Source organism: Tribolium madens, unplaced genomic scaffold, assembly GCF_015345945.1.
Source record: "Tribolium madens isolate multiple individuals breed KSU strain unplaced genomic scaffold, Tmad_KSU_1.1 Scaffold_91;HRSCAF=231;Tcas5.2_LG7, whole genome shotgun sequence".
NCBI lineage: Eukaryota > Metazoa > Arthropoda > Insecta > Coleoptera > Tenebrionidae > Tribolium > Tribolium madens.
Window position 1 is genome coordinate 2,677,593 of NW_025401063.1, and position 15,842 is coordinate 2,693,434.

At 35.0% G+C, this 15,842-nt stretch overlaps 1 protein-coding gene across 1 annotated transcript in view; it reads right to left on the reverse strand.

Moving 5' to 3' along the window:
- Positions 1–11: 11 nt before the first annotated feature.
- The window catches only part of LOC123011209 (ras-responsive element-binding protein 1), a 22,869-nt gene continuing 7,038 nt past the window's right edge, over positions 12–15,842 (reverse strand). The window contains exons 2-4 of the mRNA XM_044408557.1: positions 11,191–11,271; positions 3,923–7,040; positions 12–1,878 (exon numbers count right to left, since the gene is read on the reverse strand). Of these exons, the coding sequence (XP_044264492.1) occupies positions 753–1,878; positions 3,923–7,040; positions 11,191–11,257 (4,311 nt within the window). The 5' untranslated portion in view covers positions 11,258–11,271 and the 3' untranslated portion in view covers positions 12–752. The remainder of the gene's footprint in view (positions 1,879–3,922; positions 7,041–11,190; positions 11,272–15,842) is intronic.

A 15,842-nucleotide genomic window follows, 5' to 3' on the forward strand; every position in this document is an offset into this window, starting at 1 on the left:
AAAAGACAGAGTTTATGAGCATTATCATTTATTGAAATGAAGGTTTATTCAAACAAATATAATAGGTTATAATGTCATTTTACACTAACTTAAATACAACATTATAGTCTACAGGAATATGGCATACCTAAAATTGATGGAAAACGAGAACGCATTACAATAATAACCATTTTTAAAGCATCAAATCTGTAACACTAATCACTCTCATTGCTTTCAAATTGCTAAAATGCTCCGTGAGTGCGATTTTCCCAATCGCACCGCAAGCCGTAAATACTTTTAAGACACAGCGTGAATGTGAATAATACAATACTAATCAATAAGTGCAACAAGAAATAAAAACGTGTCGTTCTAACCATACAAAATGCAACAAGCCTCCTGCTTGGCACCTGGGGTGCATTTTTCATACAAACATATTGCTTACTTTACAGTGATATTAATACTAAAGGCAATATTTAAGACACTTTATTCGACAAGTCAAACCCAACGCCGGTTTTTGGAAAACCGCCGGTTATAACCTGGTTATTTGGTATTCTAGACCGTATTATATTTGTTATGTACAAAAATATATTAATTAATTTATGCTTACAACGAAATTAAGTTTTATACACATGAAACTAGTCTATACTCATTTTGCTTCGTTTTTACAGCTATTTCCTCATTTTCGTTGACTAGACGGAGTGTTACAATCAAGCCTACACTAAAAGGTACAAAATTTACAAAACACAATAAATAAATAATCTACATTACACGAATTACTCTTTTTCCCCGTTTTTGACCCCAAGTAGTTTAGCGGCATCGTCGGCAGATGCCGTTAGTACCTTATCGATAATAGACCTATCCCTGATCCCCAATAACTTACTAATCAAGTCGCTACCTTCATTCCCATCCGATTCCTCCTTATTTTGCATGTTGTTGTTGTCAATTTTGGCGAATTTCTCGAAATTCGAGGGGGCGTTGTTGTCTTCGTCGCTCCCCACCACCTCGCTGTCAAAATTGACGTTGTGCTTCTTCCGGTGACGCAGCATGCTGTGTTTGAGGGTGAATCTGCGTCGACAGATGTCGCAGCTGAAGGGGCGCTCCCCCGTGTGGGTCCTCATGTGCCTCCTCAAGTCCTCCGCCGACCAAAACCGGCGCATGCAGAAGGCGCAAATGACCTTCCGGTTGGAGTAATCCGGGAATTTGCCCCTCATGTCGTTCTCTTCGTCCTCGTGGTGGCCCCCTTCCTCAGGGGTTGTCGCGTTGTTGTCCAACGCATTCTTCGACATGAGTAAATCGTACTCGGTGAAGTGCTTGTCTTTGATGTGGTCGAGGGCGTCCTGGCGCTCCCCGAAAGAGCCGTCGCACAAGTGGCACTTGAAGGGCAGGTCGGAGGTTTGCACCATTGGGGCCTCAGTGGGCCCCTTTTTGGGCTCCTCCCAGTCGGGTTTGGTCTCGCTTGGGGGGAGTTTCTCGTCCTCGGAGCTGCCGGCCTCGTAGCCTTGGGCCTTGATGTCGTCCCCGGAGTGTTTGCAACTGATGTGCTTTTTGAGGTTGGAGTAGGTGGAGAAGGTGCTGCTAGGGCAGCTGGAGCATTTGAAAGGGCGTTCGGGGACGTTGCGCATCAAGTAGTTGGTGTTGTTGTTGACGGCGTCGTTGGTGATGGTGGTGGCGTTGTTGCCGTGTTTGCGCAGCAAGTGGCGGTCGCAGTTGGATTTGGTGGTGAAGAGGAGAGGGCAATGGCTGCATTTGAAGGGTTTTTGACCGGTGTGGGTGAGGATGTGGCGGCGGAGGGAGGAGCTCCATGGGAATTTGCGGCTGCAGAAGGGGCAACTCACGCGGTTGGGGGCCATGGAGTAGGCGGATTTCTTCTTGGCGGGGGCGGCGGCCTCCGACTCGGATCTGGAAAATTCATTCAAAACTTGAAACACAAAATTGCAAAAACCTGAATTTTCTACTGAATTACAATTTCCTACTACTGAATTCTAAGTTTGGATGTCAAAACTGGAAATTTTTCTACCAAATTTCAGTTTTCTTCAACTGAATTCTAAACTAGAGTTTGGTAATGAAAACTAGAAAATTTTCTACTAAATTCCAATTTCCTTCTACTGAATTCTAAATTAGAACTGAATTCTTCGAGTTTGTAGACCAAAACTAAAAAAAATTCCACTAAATTCCAATATCATTCTACTGAATTCTTATGGATTAGACCTAAATTTTTCATGTTCTTCGGAACATCAAAATTGGAAAATCTACTAAATTCCAATTTCTTTCTACTGAATTCTAAATTAGGAATCAGATCTGAATTCGAAATTAGGATTTAGAACTAAATTCTTCGAGTTTGGAAATCAAAACTGGAAGATTTTCTGGTAAATTCTAGTTTCTTCTTTTCTGAATTTTAAATTAAAACAATTCTTCAAATTTGGAAGTCAAAACTGGAAATTTTCTTCTATTGAATTCTAAACTAGAACTAAGTTATTTGAGTTTAAAAATCAAAATTAGAATTTTTTTAATAAATCCCAATTTAATCCACTGAATTCTAAATTAGAACTAATTTCTTTGAGTTTGGAGTTGAAAACTGGAAAATTTTCGACTGAATTCCGATAAAGTAGACCTAAATTCTTCATGTTTGGAAATCAAAATTGGAAAATCTACTAAATTCCAATTTTTTCCAACTTTAAGATTTTCTATTAAATTCCAAATTTTTTCTACGGAATTCTAAATTAGAAGTAATTTTTTCGACTTTGAAAATCAAAACTGGATTTTTTACTAAATTCCAATTTCCTTCTACTGAATTCTAAATTAGAATTAAATTCTTCGTGCTTGAAAACCAAAGCTGCAGTTTTTTTTACAAAATTTCAACTTCCTTCTGTTGAATTTTAAATTAGAACTAAATACTAAATTCGAAATCAAAACTGCAACATTTTCTACTAAAACTAGTTTTATTCTACTAAATCTAGATTAGAACTAAATTCGTCAAGTTTGTAAATCAAAACTGGAAGATTTTCTACCAAATTCAAATTTTCTTTTTCTGAATTTTAAATTAAAACTAAATTCTTTGAATTTGGAAGTCAAAACTGGAAATTTTCAATTTTCTTCTATTGGATTCTAAACTAAAACTGAGTTAATTAGGTTTGGAAACCAAAACCAGAAAATTGAATTGAAGAAAAAAACTGAATTCTAAATTAAAACTCTTCGGATTTTTTCTAAGTTCCAATTTCCTTCTAATAAATTCTAAATTAGAATTAAGTTATTTATGTTTGGATATTAGAACTAAATTCTTTAAGTTTGAAAATCAAAACTGGAAAAATTTCTTCTAAATTCTAATTCCCTTCTAATAAATTCTTAATTTGAACTAATTTCTTTGAGTTTGGAAATCAAACTGAAAACTTTTCTACAAAATTTCAATTTCCTTTTACTGAATTTTAAATTAGGACTAAATTTCTTATTTTTGGAAACAAAACTGGATATTTTTACTAAATTTTACTTTCCTTTTACTGAATTTTAAAATGTAAACTAAATTCTTCGGATTTGGAAATCAAAATTGGAAAATTTTTTACTAAATTTCAATTTCTTTCTACTGAAATCTAAATTTTCTTCTGCGAAATTTTAAATTAGAACTAATTTCTTGGAGTTTGAAAATTAAAATTGGAATATTTTTTTGTTCTGAATTCTAAATTAGAACTAAATGTTTCGAGTTTGGAAATCAAAACTGAAATTTTTTACTAATCCCCAATTTCCTTTTATTGATGAATTCTAAATTTCTTTTTACTGAATTCTAAATTACAACTAAGTTGTGCGAATTTGGATAATATTTTCTAGTAAAATCTATTTTTTTCTACTGAATTCTAGATTAAAACTAAATTCTAGCTTTGACGCGTTAATTATTTTTTTTAAGGTATAAATGAAATTACAAGTATTTGAAAGAAACACAGAAAAGACTTACTTATTTTCGTCCGTTCCTGAGATGTTCCCTTCGCTAGTGCTCCCACTGGCGACCAACCCTTCTTCATCCTCCTCGCTGGCGCCTCCCACTTCCGGCTCCTCCCCCTCGCGTTTGAAAAACTCCTTGAACTGTTGTTGGGAAGCATTGTCCAAAAGCCTGGACACTGGTACCAAATCCTGACTCTCTTCATTCTTCACTTTCTCCGACTTGATCTGTTTCGCATGCAACTCCCTGAGTTTCTCCTCTAGAATCTTACTTCGTTCAAATCCCGTCTCAAAATGTCTTTGGTTGTTATCTTCAGTCTTCAAATCAACCTTTTCGGCGTTCTCGTCGATCACAAGATCACCATCTTCATCATCATCCTTCTTGATTTCTTGATTAACCCTCAGATGTTGGGCCAAAATCGCAAACTTTATTTTCTCATCCATGTGTTCTTTGGTATCGTCATAATCCTGAGTTTTTGGTACTTCGTAGTTTGGTATACTGAGATCACAGTAACTCTTCAGTTGGCTTTTGCGCCCTGGGTTGCTCACTCCTCTTTGGCGTTGCGACCAAAACTGAGGATGTTGTTGCTTGATGTGTCTCTCCATGTTCGACCTGAGAGTGAACCTCGCTGAGCAGTGTTCGCAGGTGAAGGGACGCTCAGTCCTGTACCTCCTCTGCTTCTGTTTCGGCATCAAAACCCCATTTTTGATCACCATTTTGACCGAATTCGGGGACTGAGTCAAATCGGGCTTGGCAATAGGACTCTGCAATTTGTAATTGTCTCCAAAACTCGACTCCACATTCAAGCTCAACGGTTTCAAATCCTCCGGTTTCTTCAAATCGGGCGCAAAACCCGGATTTTGAAACGTCTTCAATCGTTCAGTAAAATTGTCACTGATCATTGACCCGCCACAAAACTGGTACCTCTGCAACCTCTCTTTCATCTCGTGCGACTCCGGGGGAAGAATGGGAGGTTGCAGGGAGGAGAAAATGAGCGGGTTTAGAGGCAATCCGGGCCATCCGGTGAACCCCGGAAAACTACTCCGGTAAAGTGAGGCGTAAAGAGCCGCCGGATCGATTTTCGGAGGACTTTTGAGTAGTTGTTGGGCAAATAAATCCCTCACATGTGAGGGACTTGGAGTTTTCTTGGACAAATCCTGAGGGAGCTCGTTTTTGACCTCTTTCTTCTTACTCAAATCCAGGACTAGATTCATTGGTTCCTCCTCTTGATCCTCACATTCCTGATCCGATTGCTGCTCTTTGAGCTCCTCTAAATTCTTGACGTGGATTTTTGAGGACAAATGAGGAGTTGACACGTTTGAGGATTTAGGCGAGAAGTTATAGGGTAAGTAAGGGGAGAATTGGCCATTTGGGGGGCGTTCTTTGAGACTTTTCAAATTCTCACTCCTGATGATATTGGAGAAGAGTGGGGGTTCTTTCGGAAGGGGGACATTGAGCGTTTCCTTGAGGAGAGTGGGGATCAAGGGAGTGAGGGGTTTCTCCGGGGTCACATCAGTGGTAGTTTTCCGGGGCTCTGCCAACTTATTTAAATCCTCGTTGGTGGGGTCTTCGGATGGGTGGTAGATTATGGCTTTTTTGACCTCCTCACGTGTTGTTTTCGCATGTCGGTTTCTCAAATGCCGTTCACAGTTGGCTTTGGTGGTGAAGGCATAATTGCAAAGAGAGCATTCGTATGGTCGGTCCCCGTTATGGGTCCTCATGTGTCTTATCAAAGCTGCTTTATCGATGGACGAATGGGGGCACATGTTGCACCGATACATCCCATTGTTGTTACCATTGAGATGGGCCCTATTGTGCCCCTTCAAGGCCCGCAAATTGGGGAAAACTGCCGTGCAAAGACGACAAGGAAACTCCCCTCGGAGTTTCATCTTCCGGAACTCCACTGCGAACAAATCCTGAGATTCTTCCTCCTGTTCTGTTTTCTGAGTCTCGTGAGTTAAATCGTTCTTGGTGCGAAGTTGTTGCAAGAGACTTCCATTGGTGGTCATCGAGATGATACTCTGGATATCTGCCAGGTCTTTCGAGTCATTGGTCATGACTTTGGACAAAAGTTGTTGTCTGAGTTTGGTCGAAGTTTCGCTCATTTGAGGAGGAATGAACTTTTCGGGGGAGTTATCTTGCAAGTTAAGTCGGGAGAAGAACTCATTCCTCCTGATGTCCTTCTCGGAGACTTGGGTTTTGCTCAAATCCAGCCCATTGTGTTGGTTCAAGCAGTCTTTTTCGTGGATTTGCAAGGAGCTGGAGCAGGGGAACGCCCTAGTGCAGGTCTTGCATTGGAAAGTGAGTCCATCGGAAGCCGTGTGGAGGTTCTTCTCGCACTCATACCGCGCGATATAAGGAAACTTCTCGCTGGAGAAGTCGACAAAAGTCAAGTCTTTGAACCCAGAAACAGTGTGTTTCTTGGTACTGGAATGAACCGTGTTGCGATGGATGGTCAAAAGCTTGTTGTTTTGGAAGATTTGGTTGCATTGCCCACACTTGGCGGGATAATCTGGATGATTGTCCTCCAAGTGTGTTTCCAGGGCCACAATCGAGTCAAAATCGGTCCGGTCACAAACGGGACATTTGTAAAACTGTGTTTCGTTGTCACTCGAGTTTTCCAGTTTGCGTTTCTTCGACTCGACTTTATTGTTGTTGAATTCGGTGCTTTTGGAGCTTCCGCTGTCGGTGCTCCCGTCGGATTCGTAATTGTCGGTTTTGTGGGTGTGGGTCCGCATGTGGCGGTGCATATTTCCATTGGTGGTGAAGGTGTCGCCGCAGTAGCGGCAATGGAAGGGTCTTTCGCCGCTGTGGACCAAGACATGTCGGTCCAGACTCGAGCTCGAGCTGAGTACTTTGGAGCAAATGCGACACGTGAAGCCCTTGTCGTCTTGGGCCTCCGTTTCGTTGTTGTGAGATCGGATGTGGAGGGTGAATTCGTGCTGGGAGGTCAGCATGGTGTCGCAGATGGGGCAGACGTACTTGCGTTCGGGGGAGCTGCAGTCGCTGCGGTTGTCGGTGTCGCAAGGGTCCATGGTGGCGGTGGTGTTGGTGGCGGAGAAGATGCCGGAGTCGCTTTGGGTGCTTTCCTCCTTCCTGGATTCGGGTTCTACCTCCATGGTAATATCGGGAACTGGAAAGAGGGAAATGTCAAAATGCTGGAGATAATTATTGTTTACTTGAGTTGGAGGACATATCCCGGAAATGTGCGGTGGCGTGAGCTGCTACTTGGTTTCATTCATATTTTATTTTTCACGTTAATGCGATTAGGAATTTTTTATGGCGCAATGGTGGTCTAGATCCGTGATTGGGTATTGATTGGGGGAAATTGTAGACAATTTGTTACAAATTACTGAATCAACAGATAATGGAGGAACTAAAAAAATGCTGGGTGGGGGGGAATAAAGTCAAATAGAAATTTTTTGGTAAAATATGACGATACGAACACTTTTTGTGTATTCTTGATACTAAATAAACAATACTTTTTTAAATACAATTTGAAAAGCGAATTTTTACAACTAAAAAAATTAATAAATAAAAAAGGAAAAATAACAATTTTAATAATATAGGCGCTTAACCGATTTTTGGCGTTTTTCTTTATAGTTTAAACATTATTTTGTTTGTTTTTAATAATTTTGATTTCGATTTTTTGATAGGATTGAATTTATTTTGGTATTTTAGCGTTTAGAAATCGAAACTGGTAAATCTTCCACTAAATTTAAATTTTCTTCTGCTCAATTTTAAATTCTTCTCAAAACTGGAAGATTTTTCACTAAATTCCAATTTTCTTCTGCAGATTTTAAATTAGAACTAAATTCTTCGAGTTTGTTTTTTTTGCTAATTTTTTTTAAATTCCAATTTCCTTCTGCTAAATTAGAATTAAATTCTTCGAGTTTGGAAACTAAAATTTAAAAAAATTAAACCAAATTCCAATTTCCTTCTACATACTAAATTTTAATAAAATAGATCTAAATTCTTCATGTTTGGAAATCAAAACTGGAAAATCTCCTACTAAGTTCCAATTTCCTTCTACTGAATTCTAAATTAAAACTAAGTTCTTCGAGTTTAGAAATCCAAACTGTAAAATTGAATAGTAATAAATAGCAAATTTGATTTTTTCTTCGCTTTTGAAAATCTTTTTCTTAAGGAAAAATTTAAATCAAATAGGCACTCAACCGGTTTTTATCGTTTTTCTTTATTTTTCTTTATTATTTTGTTTGTTTTTAGTAATTTTGATTTCGATTTTTGATAGGATTGAATCTGTTTTGTAACTATATAAGTGATATAATCCGAGGAGTTGTAAAATAAACTGTAAATATTTTTTACTTATTTTTTTTAGTTATTTTATAATATTTAAATGTTGTTTGGAATGTGACAGTGTTACTGCCAAAAAGATCATAGTTTTCAATGTAAAATTTGGGCACACATAACTTTTGACGAATTTATTTCAACCAAATCTATTTTTTAGAATTTAAAATTAAAATAATGTTTTTTTTTAATAAATCGTTCGCAAAATAACTCAAAATAGTCTGTAAAGCATTACTTTTTCAGACTCAAATGTCGTTACAATATGTCAAAGTAGTCCATAAAGTGTGGTGTTTAATACATATTTCAAATATTTCAATATTTTATCAACATGAGAATTATTTTTTTACTGTTAACTTACATTTTTGATTTACAAAAGAATATTTTTTTTATTTAAATTGAATTGTGTTTGAATTTTTGCTAAGTAATCGTTAGGAATTGGCTCAAGTAGCATTATTATGACCTAAAACGACAATTTTCCAAGTTGTTTCGCTAAAATCTTTCGATTTTGAAATTTCGGTCTAGAAACTTCAAATTTACCTATGTTAAAAATTTGTTTTTGTTTTTGCTGAACATCTTTTTCATAATCTTGACATTTTGCAGTTTTGATAACTATCTGATTTCAAACAAAGAATATTTGCAAAGTTTTTGTAAAAAGAATTATTATTAAATAAAATACCGTTAGCAATACTGAAAAACAGGGACAGAAGATGGTAATCTTTATATCTTCTCTCTCTATTTTTTAGTTTTGCTAACGGTATTTTATTTCATTATTTTTTCTAATTTGTAAATAGTCTTGTAAAAAGTCTAATATCCTGGGTCTCTGTTGCTTAATTTCGAAAATGTAATGTTCAATTTTTACAACTTACTTGACGATTGGTAAAAAATGAAAAATTTATGAGTCTTAAATTTTGGTAAAGTGTTTTTTTTTTCAATTTTGTGTAAAATAAATGTGTAAATTTAACTGGTTTTGTTCTTTTTTATCAATAATATCTGTTCTTTGAAGAGATTTTAATAAATTCATTTAAAAAATTGCAAATAAAGAAGTTTAAATGTGATATTTTACGTTGTTTCGAGCTAATGAAAGTTTTGTTGTATTGGTAAGTATTTTTTTGTAAGTATACACTTCCAAAAATAGCTATTTTACAGGCCCAACAAAATAAAACGTAATAGTTACTTTATTAAAATTCATTCATGTATGAATGAAAATAGTAGTAAAATAGTACCATAAAAATAGTGGTACTACTACATAAAATAACTATTTTCTACATTATTTTATTGAGTGCGAAAAAAATTCATGTTATTCTTATTTATAAAATAGCTATTTTTACGAACTTATAAAAATAACTGTTTTTTGATAATATTTTGTTTATTTTTTATAACTTTTTAAATTTCATTTTGTATATCTACACTTTGGTCGATTTTAATTTGATATTTTTGCAATTAAAGATAATTAATTCCTGAAGAATTTGGCAATAAATCCTACATTTTTTCTCATTATTGCGAAAACTTGAAAATCGATTAAAACCGTTTTGTAGAAAAGAAATAAAGACTAAGCAGATTTTTAAAAAACTAGTTGTGAATAAAGTGCTTTTAATTAATTTTCGTTTGGTAATATTTTTCTTGCGTTAAAATAAATTCTTATAAGTCACTACAAACATTGAAAATTGACGTTATATGCAAAAATATTTTTACTACCGTCATTTATAAGCACAAATTACAAAAAAAGGTAGGTATATATCTTATAATTTCTTATCAGTGTCCATTTAAGTGATCAAAACTTAAAAGTATTTAAAATTAGGTCCAGAAATCGAAATTTTTTAATGTTTCACTCTATCAAATTTAGTTATTTTCTTTTTCAGTTTTTTTTCGGTATTTACCCGGCATTGGAGGTAAATCGGTCGCGTTAATTAGCTTCTGGAGCCACCTTGCGCCAATTGGGTCGTCCGCCGTTGCAGTTAACTGTAATATGCGATTTTTATGGCGCGCGTTTTGAAACCAAATGATCTAATTAGTAATTAAATAAATGAGAGTGCGTCATATTGAAATTCGGAACGGCAGACTGATTAGGAAAAGTCAATAATTGAAAATACACATCTCTTGCTCCCATTTCAGTCTTGTGTACCTGCAATGAAATCACCTCCTGATAAAAATTCTTTGTCAGTGACATTCGTAATCGTCGAACATCATTTACTTGACCCAAATAGTGTCGTTTATTGTTTAAAAAGTGGTTGCGCAACGAAATTATGGAAAACCATCGGCGTGTCATTGGAAAATCTCATGAAGAAAAAAGTTTGTTTGTCGAAGGTGGGAACGCGATAAAATCGAAGCGACGATGTTTTGTTCTTCAAGGAGCGGAAAGTGATTATGGACCACAATGAGAGATATTCCGAGGAAAAAACCGCAGGCCAGGTTTCGTTTCCTCCCAAATACCGACGGATTGTTAACCTTTTAGCTGAGATAAAAACAAATTATCGTGCTTTTTCATGTGAGAACTTGAGAAAATCTCTTTGTTATTATGATGATGAGGGAATTAAGCGACAAATCGAACTAGAGAAACACTATCTCAGGTATTAAATTCATGCATAACACACTTGTTTATTCAGACAATTATTAACAACAACATCTGCGCACTTATCAGTTGATTTTTCTCTGAAACGGCATGACACAGCTTCTCAAATATTCTGAAACTCGAGAAACGTATTTTCAAACAGCCGATTAAAACATTAATCACCTGCCTGACCCACATTCCAGGTCAAAGTTTCGACTTTTTGGCCGTCGATAAATTAATCAAAAGGAGGAAACGCGCTCGGATTAGAAAATAAATATTGACTTGTTTGACTTCTGGTTTTCAGATAACAAAAATAAAATTTGGGAAAATTACAACGTTTTATCATTTTTCTTCATTTCTTTGTTGATCGCGTAAATTGCTCCAACCTTGAGGCGCGTAATTACGTTGTTTTTCGAATTTTTCTTACCTAGAGTGTTGTTTGGCGGCGGCGACCCCTGCTGTGGATTCTGAGGCATGAAGAGCACCCCTTGCATTTCGAATTCACGTTCTGCAACAAGAGTTGGTCCAATTATTTTATCTCGTGTATACAAACAGAAAATAACCGATACATTTGAATATCAGATAGAGCATATGGTCGTTCCACCTGCCCTCCGGTCGCCGGAACACCTGCTCCGGCGCGTGCTCTCCCCTTTTTCAACGGCCGAGATCTCCGGAAAAATAATCATTCCGGGAACACGAAAAAAACAGACACTCATGGCCGGCTATAAATCCAAAGTACATGCAATTCAATCTCGCCATTATCGAGGAAAATTGATATTGGAAGATGTAAGTTAAGTGGCGATTTGTGTTCGACGTGTCGTACAACAATGACATTGCGTATATTCAGCATCAGTGCTGCAATTAGAGCCGAGGTTGGGAAATTCGCCCGGAACGGGATTTCGAAGACAATTCCGGGTTTTATGCTCTCGATCGAAAAAATCGAGATAAGATAACAAGCTCGGATTTTCCTGCTTTGGGATGCGGAAAATGATTATCTGTATCTGGGTCGATGATTTCATATTTCGCCAAGATAATCACAATCACGCTTCATTCAAAAACAAACTTGATATTTATATTGAAATATTAAATTAAAAGTGGAAGGAGAGCGTTCAATTTTGCGCCTCTGACTTTGAAATTAGGTTGGCAACATTGAATAATGTTCAGACAGACAGACAAAATTGACAAGTCACATTTTCACTGCCTTTTTGATCAGGGATTTAATTGAACGCATGTTGGATACTTTAATGGTCATTAAAACACTCAAATGAGTGTTTTAATAACAGTATTAAAGTGGCAAAACACGGCAATAAATATTCCTGAAAACAGTTACAGTGCTCTTACCAACTTTGCAAAAAAAAAACGGTGCTTACACGACATTAGAAATTTCTGATCAAAGTTACCTCTGACGTTGAAATTAAGTTGGCAAGATTGAAAGTGTTTTAAAAATAGACAAGTCACATTTTTGAAGGCCATTTTGATCAGGAGTTAACTTGTCATGTTCGATTGTATGTTTTAAAGTTCTCAAATAAGTGCTTTAATGACTATTTTAATACTGAAATTGGTGACTTAATAGACCTGAAAACAGTTACAGTGCTGTTACGAACCTTACAAAAGACTTTGCTTTTACGGCGTTAAAGATTTCTGATCAAAGTGACCTGTTACTTTGAAATTAAGTTGGCAACATTGAGTAATGTACAGAAAATTGACAAGTCACATTTTTGAAGGCTCTTTTGATCAGAAATTTACTTAAACGCATGGTTTATTTTCATTTGGATGCTTTAAAGGTCATTTCAACACTAAAAGAAGTGTTTTAATAACAGGAAATTACTTCTATCAACATGGCAACAACAATGAGTGCTTTAATGATTATTTTAATACTAAAATTGGTGACATAATGGGGCTGAAAACAGTTACAGTGCTGTTACCAACTTTGCAAAACAGCAATGCTTACATTACATTAGAAATTTCTGATCAAAGTGACCTGTGACGTTGAAATTAAGTTGGCAACATTGAGTAATGTATTGAAAATTGACAAGTCACAAAGCCACATTGATCAGGAGTTTACTTGTATTCTCAATTAAATGCTTTAAAGTTCGTTTCAACACTCAAATGAGTGTTTTAATAATAACATCTCAAAACACAGCAATAAATCTTCACTAAATTGCTTCTACCAACCTGACAACAACAATGAGTGCTGTAATGGCTATTTTAGCACTGAGATAAGCGACTTTATAGATCTGAAAACTGTTACCAACCTTCCAAAAAAGCAGTGCTAACACGACGTTAGAAATTCGTGATCAAAGTGACCTGTGACTTTGAAATTAAGTTGGCAACATTGAGTAATGTACAAAAAATTAACAAGTCACATTTTTGAAGGCTACTTTGATCAGAATTTCACTTGAACGCATGGTGTATTTTCAATTGGATACTTTAAAGGTCATTTCAACTTTAAAAGGAATGTTTTAATAACAGTGTCGCAAAACATAGCAATTAATATCCAGTAAATTACTTCTGCCAACCTGATAAAAACAATGAGTGCTTTAATGGCTATTCTAACATTGAAATGGGTGACTTAATAGATCTGAAAACAGTTATAGTGACTTTGAAATTAAGTTGGCAACGCTGAAATATTATTAATTGGTTCAGATTAGGTTAGCGGTCACCCCCTGGAAATGAATACCAGTTGAGTACAAAAGTGTGACGTTTGAATTTAATTGTCATTGTTGCCAACTTAATTTCAGAGTCATGAGGGGCTTAAAGTTTTGTAACAAAGATAATTATTTTTTTGTATTTCTACAAAAAGGCAAGTTTTTTCACAAAATTCAAAAATGTATTTCTCAAAAACGACAAAACGAACAATTCTAGCGACGTTTTGGTTCTTTCTCGCTTCCTCGAGCCCTTTTATCCTATTTTTACACAACAATTACTCTTCTTAACTTTTTTTCGTCAAATTTTTAGAATATTAAATGGGTTATTTGTATTTACAATGTTATTAACATGAATGGAGCACCAAAACCAATAAGTAAATATCACAAGATAAATAATAAAAATTATCTAAAACAAACATCTAAAATGGACTAAATGAAAAAACGTAAATAGGTGTGCGAAAATATAAATCCTGATGAAAAAAAAATATTGATTTAAATAAATGGAAAAATATTATTATACAGGGTGTTAAAAAAATCAAAAATTAAAAAATATTTAAGGAAATATGGGCCAAAATAAACAAAAAAGTTTTAATAAACATAGGTCCGCAAAGTAACGAACGTAAGTAATCGATTGTGAAAATTTTTAGAATTTTTACTAGAAGCTTTTGTTTATTGTTTGAACAGATTGCAAATAAATGTTTCAAAAAACGAATAATTTTTGATATTTCCGAAACCGTTTGACTTTTTTGTTTTTTTTTTAATATTTTACAATCTTTTTTTAACACCCTGTAGCTGAATTATTATCAATAAAATATTTTTTACACCGCTATTTTAGTAAATAAAAATAAAAAGAGTATTTATGAAACGAAATTTGACCACCCATCTCAGAATTGGTCATTGTTAGATAAAGATAAATTGATTCCAAGTCCCACTAGACAAACAAAGATAGAATATAATATCTCAGTTTACATCAATATTTTAGACACAAAATTAAAACACAACGAAACAAAAATGCAACAACTTGAAATTTATTATATTTTATAGTTAACAAGCTTTTATTTTCAGTACCTAATTACAGATTTAATTTTTGACTGATGAAATCTCATGCACTCATTTCCTTCCCAGCTGTTTAATTTATTTGTGAGCGGCAATTTACCAAATTTCTCGTTAACTCCACGTGTAATATTTTGAAATTATAATTAATTCGATGAAAGTTTCAGAATTGGTCAATTACGTCCCAAATCAATATTGTAATTTATCCGCGGTTGCCATTGATTCCGAGACTGAAGCCTCAATAATGCACGAGCCCCCCGGAATTTCTTATCAATAATGGATCAAGCCGTCCACTTATCAGTCACACGAAAATCGTTTGATAAAATCTTAAGCAAGCCATCGATTTTGGTAAAATATGCAAAGTAATTTGCGTCCGCCGCTGACACATATGTTCAATAGTAAAACACCAGATTTCATATAATTACATAAACGCGAACGTCTGAATTATTGTTATGAGCCGCGAGACCAGTGCACGCTTTCTTAATTTCGAGATGGAACAACAACAACATCCACTAGACCGAAAACGTTAGAAATCTGCAACATTTCATCCTTTCGGTTGATTGCTCGCGCTTATCACGAGATATCTCCACTTATCTCGTTTATTAAAATAAGTGCACATTTAATTGCTGTTTACCAACACCGATAATTGCCCTAATTGATAAATGGAAAAGTTCGCCTTGGAGACCCTGTTGCAAAAGCGCGACACTTCAGCCTCTTATTAATATTTAACCGAATTTTGCAACTTTACCGGATGCGTTTCGGCTAAAGAGATATTTTCACTTAATATTCTATAAATGAGAGACAAGAGAAATCGTAGAATTTAATGACAAAACACTGAAAATATATCTGAAAAACTAAAATCGTGAACATTTTTGAGTTTTTTTTTGAAAACATTGTCCTACTTTGATGTTAGACAAAGATGAATTTATATCAAATTTCATTTAAAAAAAACTTAAAAAACTTAAATTTAAAAAGAATTGATATTATAGAATAAAATTTTGACATGTTTAAGATGTTTTTAAATCAATTTGCAACCCTGTAGACTGTAGATATGCACAGGATGACGCAGGTATAAGAATTAATCGACCAATATCTTTACTACTCATAAAAATAAAAATACTTCAAAAATAAATAAGAATGTTATATTAAAAAAAAACACAAAAGTGCTATACTTTTACCTAAGTCTGTCAAAAATATCAATTAAAAAAGAAACTAACAAAATCGTTAAATATTTTTTCGCTTTTTCAAAAACTTTTTCGTTTCATTATCAAGTCGTAACTGTTAGACAAAGATGCATTTATACCAAATCTTATTAACCAAATAGAGAGAGAGAATAACAGAAATTCCGCTTGAAATAATTCTGACTTTAGTGCTGTAG